Source organism: Cornus florida, unplaced genomic scaffold (genome assembly GCF_030987335.1).
Source record: "Cornus florida cultivar Cherokee Brave unplaced genomic scaffold, ASM3098733v1 CherokeeBrave_3.0.0_Hap2_Chr11, whole genome shotgun sequence".
NCBI lineage: Eukaryota > Viridiplantae > Streptophyta > Magnoliopsida > Cornales > Cornaceae > Cornus > Cornus florida.
Window position 1 is genome coordinate 100,754,331 of NW_026775581.1, and position 15,394 is coordinate 100,769,724.

Below are 15,394 nucleotides of genomic sequence, written 5' to 3' on the forward strand. Positions count from 1 at the left end.
TGGTCGTGCCGACTCGCCTCCTCGGCCCCATCAGCCGCCTCACCTTCATGAGGTGGGGAATCAAGGTGAATGACTGAATCGTTCGGCTGGAGTTCAGCGTCAGCAGTGGCTATGGAAGGAACCACGGTTGACGATTGAGGAGCGGTCAGTGGCAGAGCGGTAGGAGGAGCTGTGATGATCCTTGAGGATGCGATGTCCTGGCACTCATCAAATATACGCTCCGCTTCGGTGGGTTCTGGGTCGATATAGACCCCCAGAGGTTCGATCCCCAGATCCTTGTCTACCTCATCCGGAGTGGAGCTGGTCTGTCCCTCATCCGGAACCCGGTCGGCGAAACCTTCCCGGAATCCTTGAGCATACCTAAGAGCACCGACCCTTGAGAACCGAGCGTGAAGGGCCAGCATCCCACCACCCACTCTGCTGATCGCGTCGATCAGAGCGGTACGCTCGTCCAGAGCTCTTTTTTCAAAAGCCATCCGAGCAGACTGTTCATCAGCTAGAAGGCGCTGGAGTTCTGCCTTCTCTTCTCTAATTGATTCCCGCTCGGTCTGCCAGACGCTCTTCTCAAGCTGGAGGGCGTCCTTCTCATCCTGAAGGGAATCATTCTCCTTCTTCAGGACATCTCTCTCTTGCTCGGTTTTGTCAAGCCGAACCAGCACCTCGGTATTCTTCATGGCAAGGAGGTCGTTTTCTTTATTAGCCACCTCCAGGCTGTCAGAATACTTACGGGCCCTGGCGTTCCCCATCTCCACCTGCTTCTGCATGGCCATCATCCCGAACAATGCTGCATAGGTGCACATTAAAAACGGTTAAACCAATAGTCAGAACGGGCGAAGGCAAGACCAAGTAATATGAGAGAATTCATGAGTTAGAAAATAAAAGTCACCTCCATAGCAGATTGGGGAAAGCGGCTGAACACATCCTTCTGGGAAAGGCCCTTTGCCGCCTCAAGGTCCTTCGGAGTCCACATGCTCCTGTAGTAGGCCATAGCGGTCTGGCCATCCTTCAGCATGGTCTCGTTCGGTTTCACGAACGTCCCATCCGTTCGGGTGTACCGAGGGGCCCATGGCGGTAAGCTGGGGATAGAAGGGGGGCCTGAAGCAGAAGCAGAGCCACCAGCTGCAGGAGGCCCAGAGGGAGAAGGAGCTCTGATCGCTCGGTGCAAGAGAGCACCCGGCCCAGAGACCCGGGTCCTTCTAATGAGAGGCTCCTCCTCAGGATCGATTTCACTGTCAGGATGAGGCCTTTTGCCTCGTTCTTTGTCCCGACCGCCCCCCGCAGCAGCAGGAGCTATGGTAGCTGGGGAGGACGCGTTCTGGTTGGCAGCAGGGGCGCTGGCAACAGGGTTGGTAGCCACTGCGCTCGGGACAGTGTCAGATATGGTGGCTGAAGAAGAAGCTGACGCTGGAGAGGAGGTCGCCCCAGCAGCAGGAGTGGCTGGGGGAGTATTTTTCCTCCTGCCAAAAGAGGGAATCTGAAGTCTGCTCATGTTGTAGCCGAGTGATGAGAGCGCTAAGAGGTTGTCTGAAGTGAGGAGATCTGAGCAGGAAGGAATATCGTTCAGAACGTATCTCTTCAAGTAGTTACTCCTATCCCTGCAAACAATATAGCTCAAGTCATCACAAGGTATTCCCAAGGAGCGGCATAAGAAAGTGCAAAAACGAGGAACGCATGTTTCACAGGGGCAGTCATGTTTATGGGATTTGAATTTTTTATAGGAGGAGACAGAGCAGACACCAAAGGCGCTCGGGATTGGGTAACCCTCTGCAGCCGGCGAAGACCAAGCCCCACTAATGCCCACTATGCTATCCCTCCAACCCTTTTCAGATTTTATTGTGTCAGTACATATGGACATCTTCTCGAACGGGTAGAGGTGGTAGAAGGGCTCGTTAGTACGGATCTTACTCACCTTATAGCACAGAAGGAGGTCTATGAGGTCGAGGTCCAGATTTCTGTCACGCATCAACAAGAGCATAGCAGATATGATTCTAAAGAAGTTGGGGTTGACCTGCAGAGGGGATATCCCCAATCTATTGAAGACATAACTAAAGAAAGGGTGCAGAGGGAACCTAACAACATTCAATTGAAGGTTCGTGAATAAGACTTCGCTGGGCAGGAGGCCGGCGCCGGTCGTAATGTTAACGTCTTGGGGGCAAACCCTAACTTCGATGTTGTCAGGAAGTCTAAGTCTCATACGAAGAACATCCAGATCTACAACCATGGTGGAAGTGCTAGAAGAATCTACAAGAGGGTAAATGGAAGCCTGCCGAAAGTAAAAAGAACGAAACTAACCTCGGAGGACTGCAAGATCGCTGGAAGAATGACTCTTGAAGGATTTCACCAGAGAAAGCTTAGCACTGTTCTAGAAAAGAGAGAGACTTGGCTGATGATGGAGACGGTAAAGGGAAGTGAAGTGGAATTCTAGAGCATTATAAAGGCGAGGGGGCCCGAGGGCCGAAGCGTCGGGAAGGCGAGAAATCCCTCGAGCCCCGGAACATTGATTCTGGATCTGACCGTCCGCTCCCCCACGTGGTTATCTCGAGCCGTCAACATCATGATGAGACGCCATCAATAATTACCCCTTATTAAATAAGGGGCAATTATGGGGGCAGTTGAGGAGGCCCCGGATGACATGGGCCAGATCCGACTCGCAAACATAGCATTCAGTCCGTACAGCTGGGCCAGCCCATAGAAGGACACTGCCATATGGGCCGAACGAGAGTAAGCCCATCAAAGGTGACCAAGGCTTACGAAGGAATAGGCCCAGATCCAGCAATCAGTAAATATCTTGTAAATATCTTGTAAATATCTATAAATAGGAGATGGAATGAAATGGAGGAGGATCTTTTGGGGGTTGAGGTGTAAGAATTCTAGAGAGAGAAAGAGGAGAAGGAATTTCTTGCATCTTCACTAAAATTATGATTACTTTAGCCAATGATCCACATAACTACTCAACTCTTGTTCAGTTCAGGAATTAAGGAATGGAAGACCTTGACAGTAGAAAAATAACTAAAGAGAAAAGTTGTCAATTCATAGATTGCTCGTGAATTTTATTTTATGCAAAGTAGCAAATGCGTAATTAGGTTTAAAGGAGTAGATAGATGAAAAGAGACAAATTGATCCATCTATAAAATTCATGATATATGTGTTGGATTTGCTTAGGCCATTGGAAATTTCTCAGAAGTGTTTTAAAATTTCTAAAAGGCTGATGTATGAAACCCGTGATGAGGACTGCAAACCAGTCCACTTTGATATGTTTCAAAACTAAATTAAAATTGAATAATTTCCAATGATTCTTAAAAAAATTATAATTGAGATCAAAATCGTTGAGATATGGAATCAAATTGAACCGAATCATGAAAGAATGTACTCCTTATATATATATATATATTGTGAGAACAATATGTTTACTTTTGGAATATATATTTGTTTGCAATCATTAAATGTGTTATATTATTATTTATTTATATTACAACAGGTCCTTTTGAATTTAGAATCAAAATTGAACAGTAAAAAAATCACGGTTCAAAATGATTAAAATGATTAGTGAACGTCAATTGTTGACGGTTTTCATATTTGCTTGTCTTTTTATTTTAATTGTCTTTTTATTTTTTTAATTATCATCGAACTCTTAAAATATTTGATAATTAAACTATGCATATGCAACCCACAATACTACAGTAAAAAAAAATAATAATAATAAAAGTATAATGTCATACTCGGTATAATTATGTTATACCTATTTACCCTTTTTTTTTTTTTAGCAACCTATTTACCCTTTTGAATCAGGGGTAATTCTACAATTGGTGGAATATATATATATATATATTTCTCATCTTCGGTCCTCATTTGTTTCCTTCCAAGAGACGCAATGCTGCTAAAAATTTAAACAAGACAATCACTAAAAAAGAGTGCCAAAGCGCGCCATAGAAGTTCATTCCATTTCCCGAAATTTATTCTCACACTATCGATCTCAATCTAAACTCATGCCGCGTGGTTTCAGACACCTATGAAAAATTTCCTTTCAATTTCTCACTATAGATCTTGGACCACATACGAGTAAAACCCTAGCTCCGATTACAATCTCGGTAAGCATTCTCTTCGATATGAACACGGTATACCCATTTTATGCTTCTTCACTGAATAAAAACCCTAGCGGGAACCAAATAAGGTTTGGGGGTTTTTGTTATTCTTCACTGTAGATCGTGTTGTTTAATTGTTTTCTTTCATTTTGTATATTGAATTTTTTTTGCCGTGTGAGTGATTCTGGTTCCGATTGTGATTAGGTGAAGGGACTGCTCAATGTGTTTTCTGAATTGGGAGATAGATCGGTCACGGCCTTTGTGATTTTAGCTCCGTCGAACCAGCAGGAGTCTGTTTCCAGCGAGCTTAAGGTAAGATTTTCTCTCATCATCACGGAAAGTTAGGGTTTCGAGGCTGTTAGCGGTGAGGAGTGTTTGTCACTCTGGATGGGAAAACCAGAAAAGTACTCTGCATAGTGCTTACACATACTGATGTTTAGATTGTTATTTGTAGTCTATATTAGGCTTTAGAATTTTCAATGCTACCAAGCAAAATGTGAGAATTTTTTTTTTTTTTTTTTTGTGGAGAAAAAGGTTAGTGCTACAAAATTAATGTAAACAACAGGCTGCTAAAAATTTAAATTGTTTAACATATATCACACTTCTGCTAAGCCCTTGGTGGTAACTACTTTTAATTTAAGTTTCATTTAACTCATAAAAAAAAAAAAAAAAAAAACCTCATTTGGGCTCTATTTTAGTGATTATACTGGTGAAGTCATGTTGTAGCATCAAGTATTGAAGATAAATACGCATGAACTAATAAACACATGTTCTGTTATTGTTGAATCCATGTTATGACATCTTAAGAAAAAAAGAAATTGAAGTCAAGCAATAAATATACATAAACACATGTTCTGTTATTGTTGAATCCACATTATGACATCTGAAGAAAAAAAAGGATTTAATGCAATGACTTGTTGTTTCTTAATTGAACATTATCCAGTATACTGAGAAGAGGTCTGTTTGATGCAACTATGGCGATGCATTAGTAACTCTCACATTTTCGCTGTCTTCTAATAAATTTCAGGGATGGAAGGGGATCTGCAGAGGTCTCCACAACCAGGGTATCCCGTTGACAGTGGGGATGCAAAATATGTCTCTGGGCTTAGTACTATACTCGTTGCCACAATTCAAGAAACAAAGGACAGGATTTCTCAGATAGAATATATTTTCTGCAGCCAACTTTTCCCGAATTTCCAATCAAAATCTAGAAGCCTGCAGAATATTTACTCCGAGGCCAAGAAAGCTGCAGAAGATGTATGGAAAGAGAAGGAAAAAGAACTGTTACTCCAAATAGAAAAGCTTCAGCTTGAAAAGCAGCAAGCTCTCGAAGAAAATCACTATCTGAAGAAGGAGAAGGCAAAGTTTGTGAATTTTGAAGGCCAGTCACCTAATAGTGTTAATAAACTGCAAGTGGAGCTAAAACAGATGACTGAAGAATTAGGCGAGGGAAGGGAATTACAACATAGTATACTCAGACTTCTTGAAATAAAAGACACTGTGATATGTGATATGGAAAAGATGCTGAAAGAGCATGAGCAAAAATATGATACATTTGTGAAGAAAGAAAGAAGTCTACAGCTTGAAGCTGAGGAACTGCGGTGTGAGCTCATGAAGAAGTCTAAGGAATTAGACAAGGTAAAGGAGTTGAAAGATAATTTGCTTAAACAAATTGAATCGCAAGCCTTAAAGATGGTGAATTATGAACAGCTCTTGAGTGATTGTGAAAACAAGAAGAAACTACTGACAGCCAAACTGGAAACCGCAGGGAATACTGATGGGCTTCAAAGGGCACTCCTGAAGAAAATTGACGAGGTGGAGGAGGGAAGAAAATTGCAAGATAATTTGCTAAAAAAATTAGAATCACTAGCCTCAGCGTCAAAGATGGTGAACTATGAACAGCTCTTGAGGGATTGTGAAAACAAGAAAAAACTATTTACAGCCAAACCGGAAAGCTCAGTGGATGTTGTTGGGCTCCAAAATGCACTCCTGAAGAAAATTGAAGAGGTGGAGGAGGGAAGAAAATTGCAAGAAGAGCTACTCCGACAGATAGATTTAAAAGGTTCAGAAATGTTGAGGACTAGACAACAGTTGGAAGAGCTTGGTAAGGAGAAAATATTGCTTCTGGCTAGACTAAAAAATTCAGAGGAGAAAATTGATAATCTTCAAGTGGAGCTCAGAGAGAAGAGCAATGAGTCATCTGATAGGATGTCATTGCGTGGAAAATTACTCCAACAGATCAAAGTGAAGGACTCCGAGTTGATGTCTGAGAAGAAGAAAAAAAGAGATGTAATTGCTGCTTATAAAAGTCTGAAATCTCAATACAACTTTTTATGCAAAAAATTTGGTCTTACTACAGAGAATATGCTCCCGAATAACAGAATGGGAGATGAAAGTGATTCATCAAGGCAGTGTCAGAATCCATTAACTTCACCTGGTAAGCTTTACTGCTTTTTGCTATATCCTCATTTTGTTAAATGCAATGTTTTGTTTTGTGGTGGAAATTGTGTAATGCTATTCTTAGTTGTAGGATTAAACTTATAACCGTTTATGATGGGATTGAACTCAGATACTTCTACACATGCACGTGTACTGTCTCAAACAAGACCACCCAAGATTCACTGCATCACAGTTGTTACTGTTGTAATTATCCTCAATGCTGACCGACTTCTTTTCTGGTGTCATAGATATTGAAAACAGAACTCTTGATGTTTCTGCGGTTGCTTGTGAGATGACCAAACAGAAGATTGACCGAGATAAGATGGAGGATCACAAAGGAGTCGGATTAACCCAAGGACTGAGCTCCGACCCACCTGCCAGTACAAGTTTCCTCATTTCACCAAAACGCCCCACTAATGGAAGATCTGGCCCCTTAGCTGGCTCAAAGCGTCCCGTTTCTTATTGGAGAGAAACCAGGTCTCATCAGAATCGAGGTGGGCCTGACCCACACGATGATTTTCTCGATACTCCCTTAGAGAACATTAGAGGGAACTTAAAGAGGGCTTTGAAGGGGGAAGCTCATGATCTTCTATCCCCAGTTCCAAAGGACATGAATTCTAACAGCTCCGATGATGAAACACAGGATATAAACGTAGATCCTGGTCCACAAAAGCCTCAAATGCCAGTTCCAAGGCCTGGAACAAGAACTTTTAAGTATGTGGAATCAGTAAGAAAGAAAGCTGAGAGGGAAAGTTTAAAAGGAATTGAATGCAAGGATTGTAAGAAATTCTATGATGCTGTTCTTGACAACGATGGAGGAAAGGGAACAGATGGTATGAAGCAGAATTTGCGCTGTGAGCATCATGATGGCGTTTCAAGGCATCGGTATAGGTATGCACCTCCTTTGACTCCTGAAGGATTTTGGAATATTGGATTTGAATCTGAAATGTGAGTTCCATGGATTGATAACTGATTAATTTGACTGAAGCTAAGTTTAATAAAATATCATTCTTGCTGCATACTGTTTAACCAAAACCAAGGCAGGGAGAGAATTCTCGAAAAGGCCTCCAAACGTGTAGCCATCATGTTATGTTTTAGGCTTAAATCCTGTTTATGATGTTGCCATTAATTCGAAGGTTGATATTCAAAGACATAATATGAGAAGTCTAAAATGAAAACCCGGATAAGCAAAAGCTTGTAATTGATGTTTTACATTACTATTATGGATTCATATGCCAGGCAAATTCATAAAAGATACTAGTAATGTTTTAGGGGGAAAACATGTTGGGACTTGGGAGGATGTGTGAGAGGCAAAACAAATAGTAGGCTTTCTTTAGTTGTTCAATGCCTATATTACCATCAGAAACTTCCCAATTGCCCTGTTCGAATATTGGTGTTGAATAGTGTGAATTATTGGGACAAAAATTTGAATCTCAAAAGCTTTGTGCCTAAAACTATACCTATAAGTTAGGTTTGGAACTGAATCTTGATTGACCATAATTATCTCTGAATTTTATGACCATAAAGTATGTAGCCTATTTGTAACAGTGCATTGAATATCAGGAGCTGAAATCGAAAACATGGCATTGCATTTTAATAACAAGATGGTCTCCTGTAATGAAATAGTTTTTGTTATTCTTAATATGTCAATTTGTATGAGAATTTGAGCCACTACCTCCTAATTTGAAAAGTGAGGAAGTACCATTGGGTTATAATTTTCGGTTAATTCCATTCCAACTGTGTACCAGAAAGTAATACTAAACAACAGAGGATCCAGAAGATAACTCAAAAGATGACATATTCCTTTACATTTTAGAGAGAGTTGAAGGCAAAGAAAGGAAAGAAAAATGAGGAAAAGTTTATATCATGTTTTATTTATTTATTTATTTTTATTTTTATTTTTTTCCAAAATGAGGAAAGAAAAGACAGCAAAGCAAAGCAACACAAATTTAGAAAAAGATAGGTAGTAATTTACCTCACTTTTTATAACAAGTGAATTTTGAGAAAAATATGTAATAATTTACCCTACTTATAACAATTGATAATTTTTTTGTTTTTGGGGTCCTGACAAATAACTATCACCTATTTACCTGGAGAGGCTTTAACCCTCTTATATTTTTCCATTTTGAAAAGAGGAAATACCACTAGGTCATAAGCCTTGGTAATAATAAGTGAATTTTATCTCTCCATTTTCACTCCTTATTGCAGCAGCCAACGAAGGCATAAACCTCACTTAAATGGGTAATAATTTCTTCAGATGACAAGTCGCCTTATTGAGCTGAAGTATAAACCTCTGCTTGAACAAAAGATATTATTTTTGAAGTCAAGCTTGATAAAGATGGTTTAGAACCTGATGTATGAGAAAAAGATTGGAGATAGACTTAAATTTTAGTATCTTATTACACAAAGTAGTCCTTGTATTAGAATTTGTGTCCTCTTTCTCTATTGGTCCAAAAATATTGACCTCATTCTCTGTTGGTCCAAACTTTTTACCATGCATAACACAATGATCCAATAAGTTTCAGGTATTAACCACATCTGGGATTGTTACATCAACTGCAATCCATTTCAAACATTCTCATTCCAAAAAACATGGAAAGGCATTATAATTATAATGTTACTACTGGAGTAGGAAGTGCTTCTTTACTCTTACAAACAGACACTCAAAGTTAGTGTTACACACACACACACACACACACACACACACACACACACACATATATATATATCCCTTCCTTTTAAACGAAGTGGACATTTGTGGATGCGTGCGTGAGACTGAGTATTTGGGTCTCAACGACTATACAGTCATCTTTAATAAATATAAGAAAAGAACCTAATTTAAACACATAGGGCATAGGGCATAGCACAGTTCTTTAATTTAAATTTGGCTAGCCCGGAAAGTTAATGAAAAAAAAAAAAAAATTGATAGTTTTAGTATCATATTACTAATGGTGAGCTGTACAAGTGCTTCAGTTTGCTGGTACAAAATGCGGAATGAGTAAAACCCATTGGTTTTGTTTCCCCTTTTTATTAAAAATAATTTTTTCTTATTATTATTTTTTATTCCTTCATGTTTATTCACCAAGTATGAAACAATTTTGGGCGGAATGGTGTGACCAATTCGAAAGATGGCTTAGTTTACAAATTTAGATCTTCTAGAAGTTGAATATTTTATTGGGTCATATTTTTTGGGCCGAAACTTGTATTGTATTGCCCACCATTTTTCTAGAAACCTCAAGGGTTGTTTGCAGTTTAACTGCATAGTTTCGGAAGAGCCTTCACTAAAATAAATTGTTTATTGCAACCATATTTTAAGTGTTTTCTGTCAAAACACACAAAGGAAAAGAAAATGTGTCTATTTCGTTTTGTTTGAAAACAATTAGAGAATTCATCATGAGAGTGTTTCTTTGAAATTGTTTTTTGTTTCTTTTCTTTTTAAAATCCTGTGGTCTAATAGAACACTCAACCAAATAAAAATTTGAGCACTGATCTATCATTTGTCCTCAAGAACTGAAAAACTATTATAAAAAATCAGAACCAACCTAGGTCAATGTTTCCCAGAAGTTTCTTGGGACTTACTTGTTTAATTTTCTGAAAAAACCGTTTTCAATAACTCTGAAAAGAGAAAAGAATTAGAGAGGTACAAAATATTATTCTCTCGGACTTCTCGAACCAGTTTGAAGAAAATTTCAACAAAATGAATTTTTGAACTGTTTACGCTTTCTAATTGTACGATAAATGAAATTTATTCTAAAAATTTAACCAAAATACACACTTGATTACACCTACTTTTTCACAAAAGATAGCATATCATGTTAGAGTCATTGGTGCAGTGATAAAACTAAACTGTATAGGGTAAAAACACAAATTTCAATTTGAGGACAATCAACTACTTTGTGCAAATCATGCTAAAACTTGAGTTCATATTTTAATGCATCTCTTCTAAGGCACTAAAGTCGGAATGACATACCAATGGGATAGTCCAATGGTATAACATTTCCTCCCTCAAAAGAAAGGTGAGGAGTTCGAAACTTCGAATCCACACAAATCGAAAGAGTTATGATATATAAACCTAACATTTCAGCCAAAATATTAGGCTTATATCAAATAAACCATTGGATTCAACATAAGAGGAACGACGTAGGTCCCCTTATGCTACATTCAATGGATAATGATTGTTCGGTCATATATTTCTATTGAAGTGCTCGGCTAAACAATTATTTTTCTTTTAACTAAAAATAAATAAATAGCCCCAACCTTCGTTTGCTTAGTTGACCAGAGCTTAATGCTTATCTAATCTTATGGAAGGATAGACAAAAATGCTTACAGCTTTTGATTCCAATCATTTGGTAAGCAAAAGAGCAAGTCTACATTTAAAAACTTCAACTTGAAGGATAATTTAATGGTAGACTTGAGGGTTGCCCCTAAGACTAGAAATGCATAGTTTCACAAGTTTTTCCAAACTGCCAACCCATTCAATTGCATCCCAAGTCTTCATATTTTATATTACAAATAACAAATCTACATGCCTTTATATATGAATGGTGACATGACACATTCTTTACATGCCAAAACAAGACTTTTTCTCTCTCTCTAAAACAATTAAGAAGGTTTTTGGAGGCTACAGCAAAGAAAAGCAATGGAGGGAAATCACAAGTTCTTCCATGGAACACTTGAAGCTACCATCTTCCATGCCACACCTTGCAACACACCATTCCCTTTCAGTGTAAGTAACAAATAATTGAACTATAACCTGGTAATGTTGCGTTTGGGAGCACCGAATCGACGCTTTGAATTTGGAATTAGAGAAATTTTTAGTTCGAAATTTGAATTAAATTTCGTTCAATTCCAATTCCAAGGCACTGATTCGGTGGTCCCAAACATAGCATAAAGTTTGTTGTAGGATTATCAAACTTCACTATTTGTTGTCCCAAGCAGTGGAAAATCTGATCAATTGGAACTCTATTTTGCAGTGTTTACTTGGGAATGGAAAACCAGCCTATGTGAACATCAAGATAGACCAAAAGAAGGTAGCAACAACAAGCCATGAGAGCGATAGAGTTTGGAATCAAACCTTTCAAATCCTCTGTGCTCATCCAACCAACTCAACAATAACCATTACAATGAAGACAAAGTGCTCCATCTTGGGGAAATTCCAAATCCAAGCCAATCAGATACTGGATGAATTAAGTTTGATTAATGGATTCTTCCCACTCAACATGGAAAATGGGAAGCCAAACCCCGAGCTCAAGCTACGATTCATGTTATGGTTTAAACCAGCAGAATTTGAACCAAGGTGGGGGAAATTACTTGAGCTTGGAGAATTTCAGGGGCTAAAGAATGCTACATTTCCGCAAAGGTCTAACTGCAGCGTCACGCTCTATCAAGATGCTCATCATCACACTACCTTTCAACCACCATTTGATCTCTGTGGGAGCCCAAGAAAGTTGTGGGAGGATGTGTATAAAGCACTAGACGGTGCCAAGCATTTGATTTACATTGCAGGGTGGTCTCTCAATCCTAAGATGGCGCTGGTAAAAAAAAAAAAAAACAAAACGCTTTGTCTCGGCTAAATGCTATCATTTTTGGTTTCCCCCTTTCTGTTTCCAAAATCTGATTTGTTTCTTTGCAGGTTCGCGATCCTCAAACTGACATTCCACACGCACTAGGAGTAAAACTAGGTGAATTGTTGAAGCGGAAGGCAGAGGAAGGTGTGTCTGTCAGGGTCATGATTTGGAATGACGAGACTTCCTTGCCAATAATCAAGAATAAAGGAGTGATGAGTACTCATGATGAAGATGCCTTCGCCTACTTCAAGCATACCAAGGTAGCATGCAGATTGTGTCCCCGGTTACACCACAAGTTTCCCATGCTCTTCACTCATCATCAAAAGACCATAACTGCTGACACACGTGGGCGCTTCTCTTCAGGCAATCGAGAGATCATGAGTTTTGTTGGTGGATTAGACCTCTGTGATGGCCGGTATGACACAGAGCAGCATTCATTGTTTCGTACCCTCAATACAGAATCACATTGTCGTGATTTCTATCAGACAAGCATTTCTGGAGCTAGTCTTCACAAAGGTGGGCCAAGAGAGCCATGGCATGATACTCATGCCTGTATTATTGGTGAAGCTGCTTGGGATGTTCTGACCAATTTCGAGCAAAGGTGGACAAAGCAATGTGACCCTTCTCTGCTAGTCCCCATTAGCACCATAGCAGATCTCTATCACCACCCTACTCCTACAAGCATTTCCACTGAAAGGGATTGGAAAGTTCAAGTCTTTCGATCAATTGACCATGAGTCTGCAATCCAATTGCCAAAAAGCTTTACTGTTGAGCGTAGCGTCCATGAAGCTTATGTAGAAGCAATTCGTCGCGCTGAGAGGTTTATATATATCGAGAACCAGTACTTCATTGGAGGATGCCATTTGTGGGAGAAGAAAGATCAGCATTGTGGCTGCAGAAACTTGATACCCATTGAGATTGCACTTAAAGTGGCAAGCAAAATCAAAGCAAAGGAGAGGTTTGCAGTATATATTGTAATGCCAATGTGGCCAGAAGGAGTACCAGAAAGTGAACCAGTCCAAGATATACTGCATTGGACTAGAGAAACAATGAAGATGATGTATAGGTTGATTGGAGATGCAATTGAAGAAAGTGGCGAACCGGGACATCCAAGAGACTACTTGAACTTCTTCTGCCTTGCGAACCGGGAAGTAGAGGGCAAAGGGGAGTTCATTCCTCCATACTCTCCTCATCCTGCAACAGAGTACTGGAATGCTCAAAAACATAGGAGGTTCATGATTTATGTACATTCCAAGCTCATGATAGGTATCAACATTCTTATTCACTTATCCTACATTCTATATCTTTCACTATGACAATGAAAATTATGTATTAACTATACTTTTGTTGGTGATTTGCTATTTGTTTTTCAGTGGATGACACCTACATGATGATAGGATCAGCGAATATAAACCAGCGATCCATGGATGGACAACGCGACACTGAAATTGCAATAGGGTGCTACCAATTAGGAAATGGTGAACAAAAAGGAGTGAGTGATGGAGATATTCAATCATACCGTATGTCACTGTGGTACGAGCATACTGGACGAGCAGAAGAGATGTTCCGAGAACCTCAGAGCCTGGAATGTGTGCAGATGATCCGTTCCATAGGCGAGAAAATGTGGGAAGTGTTTAGCGGAGAGGAAATAGTAGACATGGAAGGTGTTCATCTGGTCACATACCCTGTGAGTATCAGCAATGATGGTTGTGTTGATGATGTTGTGGACAGTGATGGTCACTTTCCAGACACAAAAACTCCAGTCAAAGGGAAGAGAGCAAAAGTTCTACCACCTATATTCACCACATGAGCACAAAGATGATGAGTAGGTCAGTGTTGGATACACATGATCAGCTCATTTTTATTTTACTTCTTTGCTTTGGGAAGAGCTTATTTTCTGATGTGAACATTCCAAGCTCTTTATAGGTATCAATATTCATTCTATTCTATTTTTTTCTTTCTCTCTCTCTCTTCTTCTTCTTAATTGGTACTCATACACACATGCCTTCACCAAGGCTCGAACCCCTGACCTCCTTCAAGGAAGTAGGAACCTAGTACCGCTAACCCACTTGCCTGTTGCTGTATTCATTCTATTCAAATTCTTCTTGTAAAACTATGTATTGTACTTCTGAACACTTGAAATGGAATTAACAGATCATTGTTGCAATGTTAATTTGGTAACTTTGGACATTGGCCATCCTCTGTTTAGCATTTTCCATTTCAATCATGTGCAGCATATATATATATCAATATGAAGAACTTCGATTTTTGTGAGGAGTTTCAAACTTGTATGATTTTAGATTTTACATAGTCATAAATAAAAGCAGAAATTGGAAATTTTAATGGCTGCTGAACTGCTCAACCTTTGAACAGTCATCTTTACTCAAATATTCGACTATTTTAATGTTGAGTACTATCCCATAAAGTCTTTCCATAATTTTCAGTATTGATCAACAAATTTAGCAATCAACAATATTTCCTTTGAATTTCAGCACACGCAGTGATGAACCCACTTTTGCATACCTTTTTAGAGTGCTTACACATTTTATAATACTAGTCTTTTTTGTTGCCGAGTGTGATTATAGCGACAGGAGAACAAGGACCACAATGACGATGATGACCCCAAAGCTTGCATCTATTGAAATTCTAATGTGTTACCCCTTCATTTAATTTCTTTCCTACTTTCTGATTCTCCAGTCTTATAACCTCACCTCATTTAGTTTTTAATAATATGCAATTTGTTTAACTGTGTAAATGTAGATGTAAATGTTTTGTGTGCATCGGTAAATAGTTGTGTATATATATATCTCGATAATAATAAGTTATTTTGTTTAATCATGTTCATTATCAATCGCCTTCGTTAAATTATTTTGTTTAATCACGTGAATTATCAATGGCCTTCGCGTATTGAAAAGGAGAATGTTAAAGTGGATGTGTAGAGTAGAGTGACTTAAAAAAGAAGGAAATTAATGAAAATGTGACAGAAAAATTTATGGACGGTTTGCATTCATCAACATCGTTTTGAAGTTTTTGTCAAGGAAAAAAATAAAACGAAAATCCTCTAATACAGTAGCCCAGGGTGCAAGTTCAACGACTCACAAAAGTACCACCTACTTATCAAAACCATGTTGTTTTGTACTTTGAATTTCACCACTTCAATAATGAATAGCACTAAATTGGTGAACTTTCACCATTACTGTGATAAAGTTTTCAAAATCAAAGTGGTGAAATTACAAATCAAAACACCGACCGAAAATGAGACATATTTTCGTTAGGACGGTTGACACAAGCTACCTTACACCAAAA

General features: G+C 39.0%; 2 protein-coding genes across 2 annotated transcripts; both read left to right on the forward strand.

The window, feature by feature from the left end:
* The first annotated feature begins 3,852 nt into the window (after positions 1–3,852).
* On the forward strand, positions 3,853–7,524 carry LOC132285130 (protein gamma response 1-like). The gene is made up of 4 exons (XM_059787297.1): positions 3,853–4,088; positions 4,287–4,394; positions 5,110–6,519; positions 6,770–7,524. Exons 3-4 carry the CDS (start codon positions 5,112–5,114, stop codon positions 7,471–7,473), a joined length of 2,112 nt encoding a protein of 703 aa, XP_059643280.1. The 5' UTR covers positions 3,853–4,088; positions 4,287–4,394; positions 5,110–5,111; the 3' UTR covers positions 7,474–7,524.
* A 3,624-nt stretch (positions 7,525–11,148) lies between these two features.
* On the forward strand, positions 11,149–14,360 carry LOC132285129 (phospholipase D alpha 4). Its single transcript, XM_059787295.1, has 4 exons — positions 11,149–11,247; positions 11,495–12,055; positions 12,154–13,354; positions 13,462–14,360. The coding sequence occupies exons 1-4, from the start codon at positions 11,161–11,163 to the stop codon at positions 13,896–13,898; spliced, it is 2,286 nt and encodes a 761-aa protein (XP_059643278.1). The 5' UTR covers positions 11,149–11,160; the 3' UTR covers positions 13,899–14,360.
* The last annotated feature ends 1,034 nt before the right edge of the window (positions 14,361–15,394 follow it).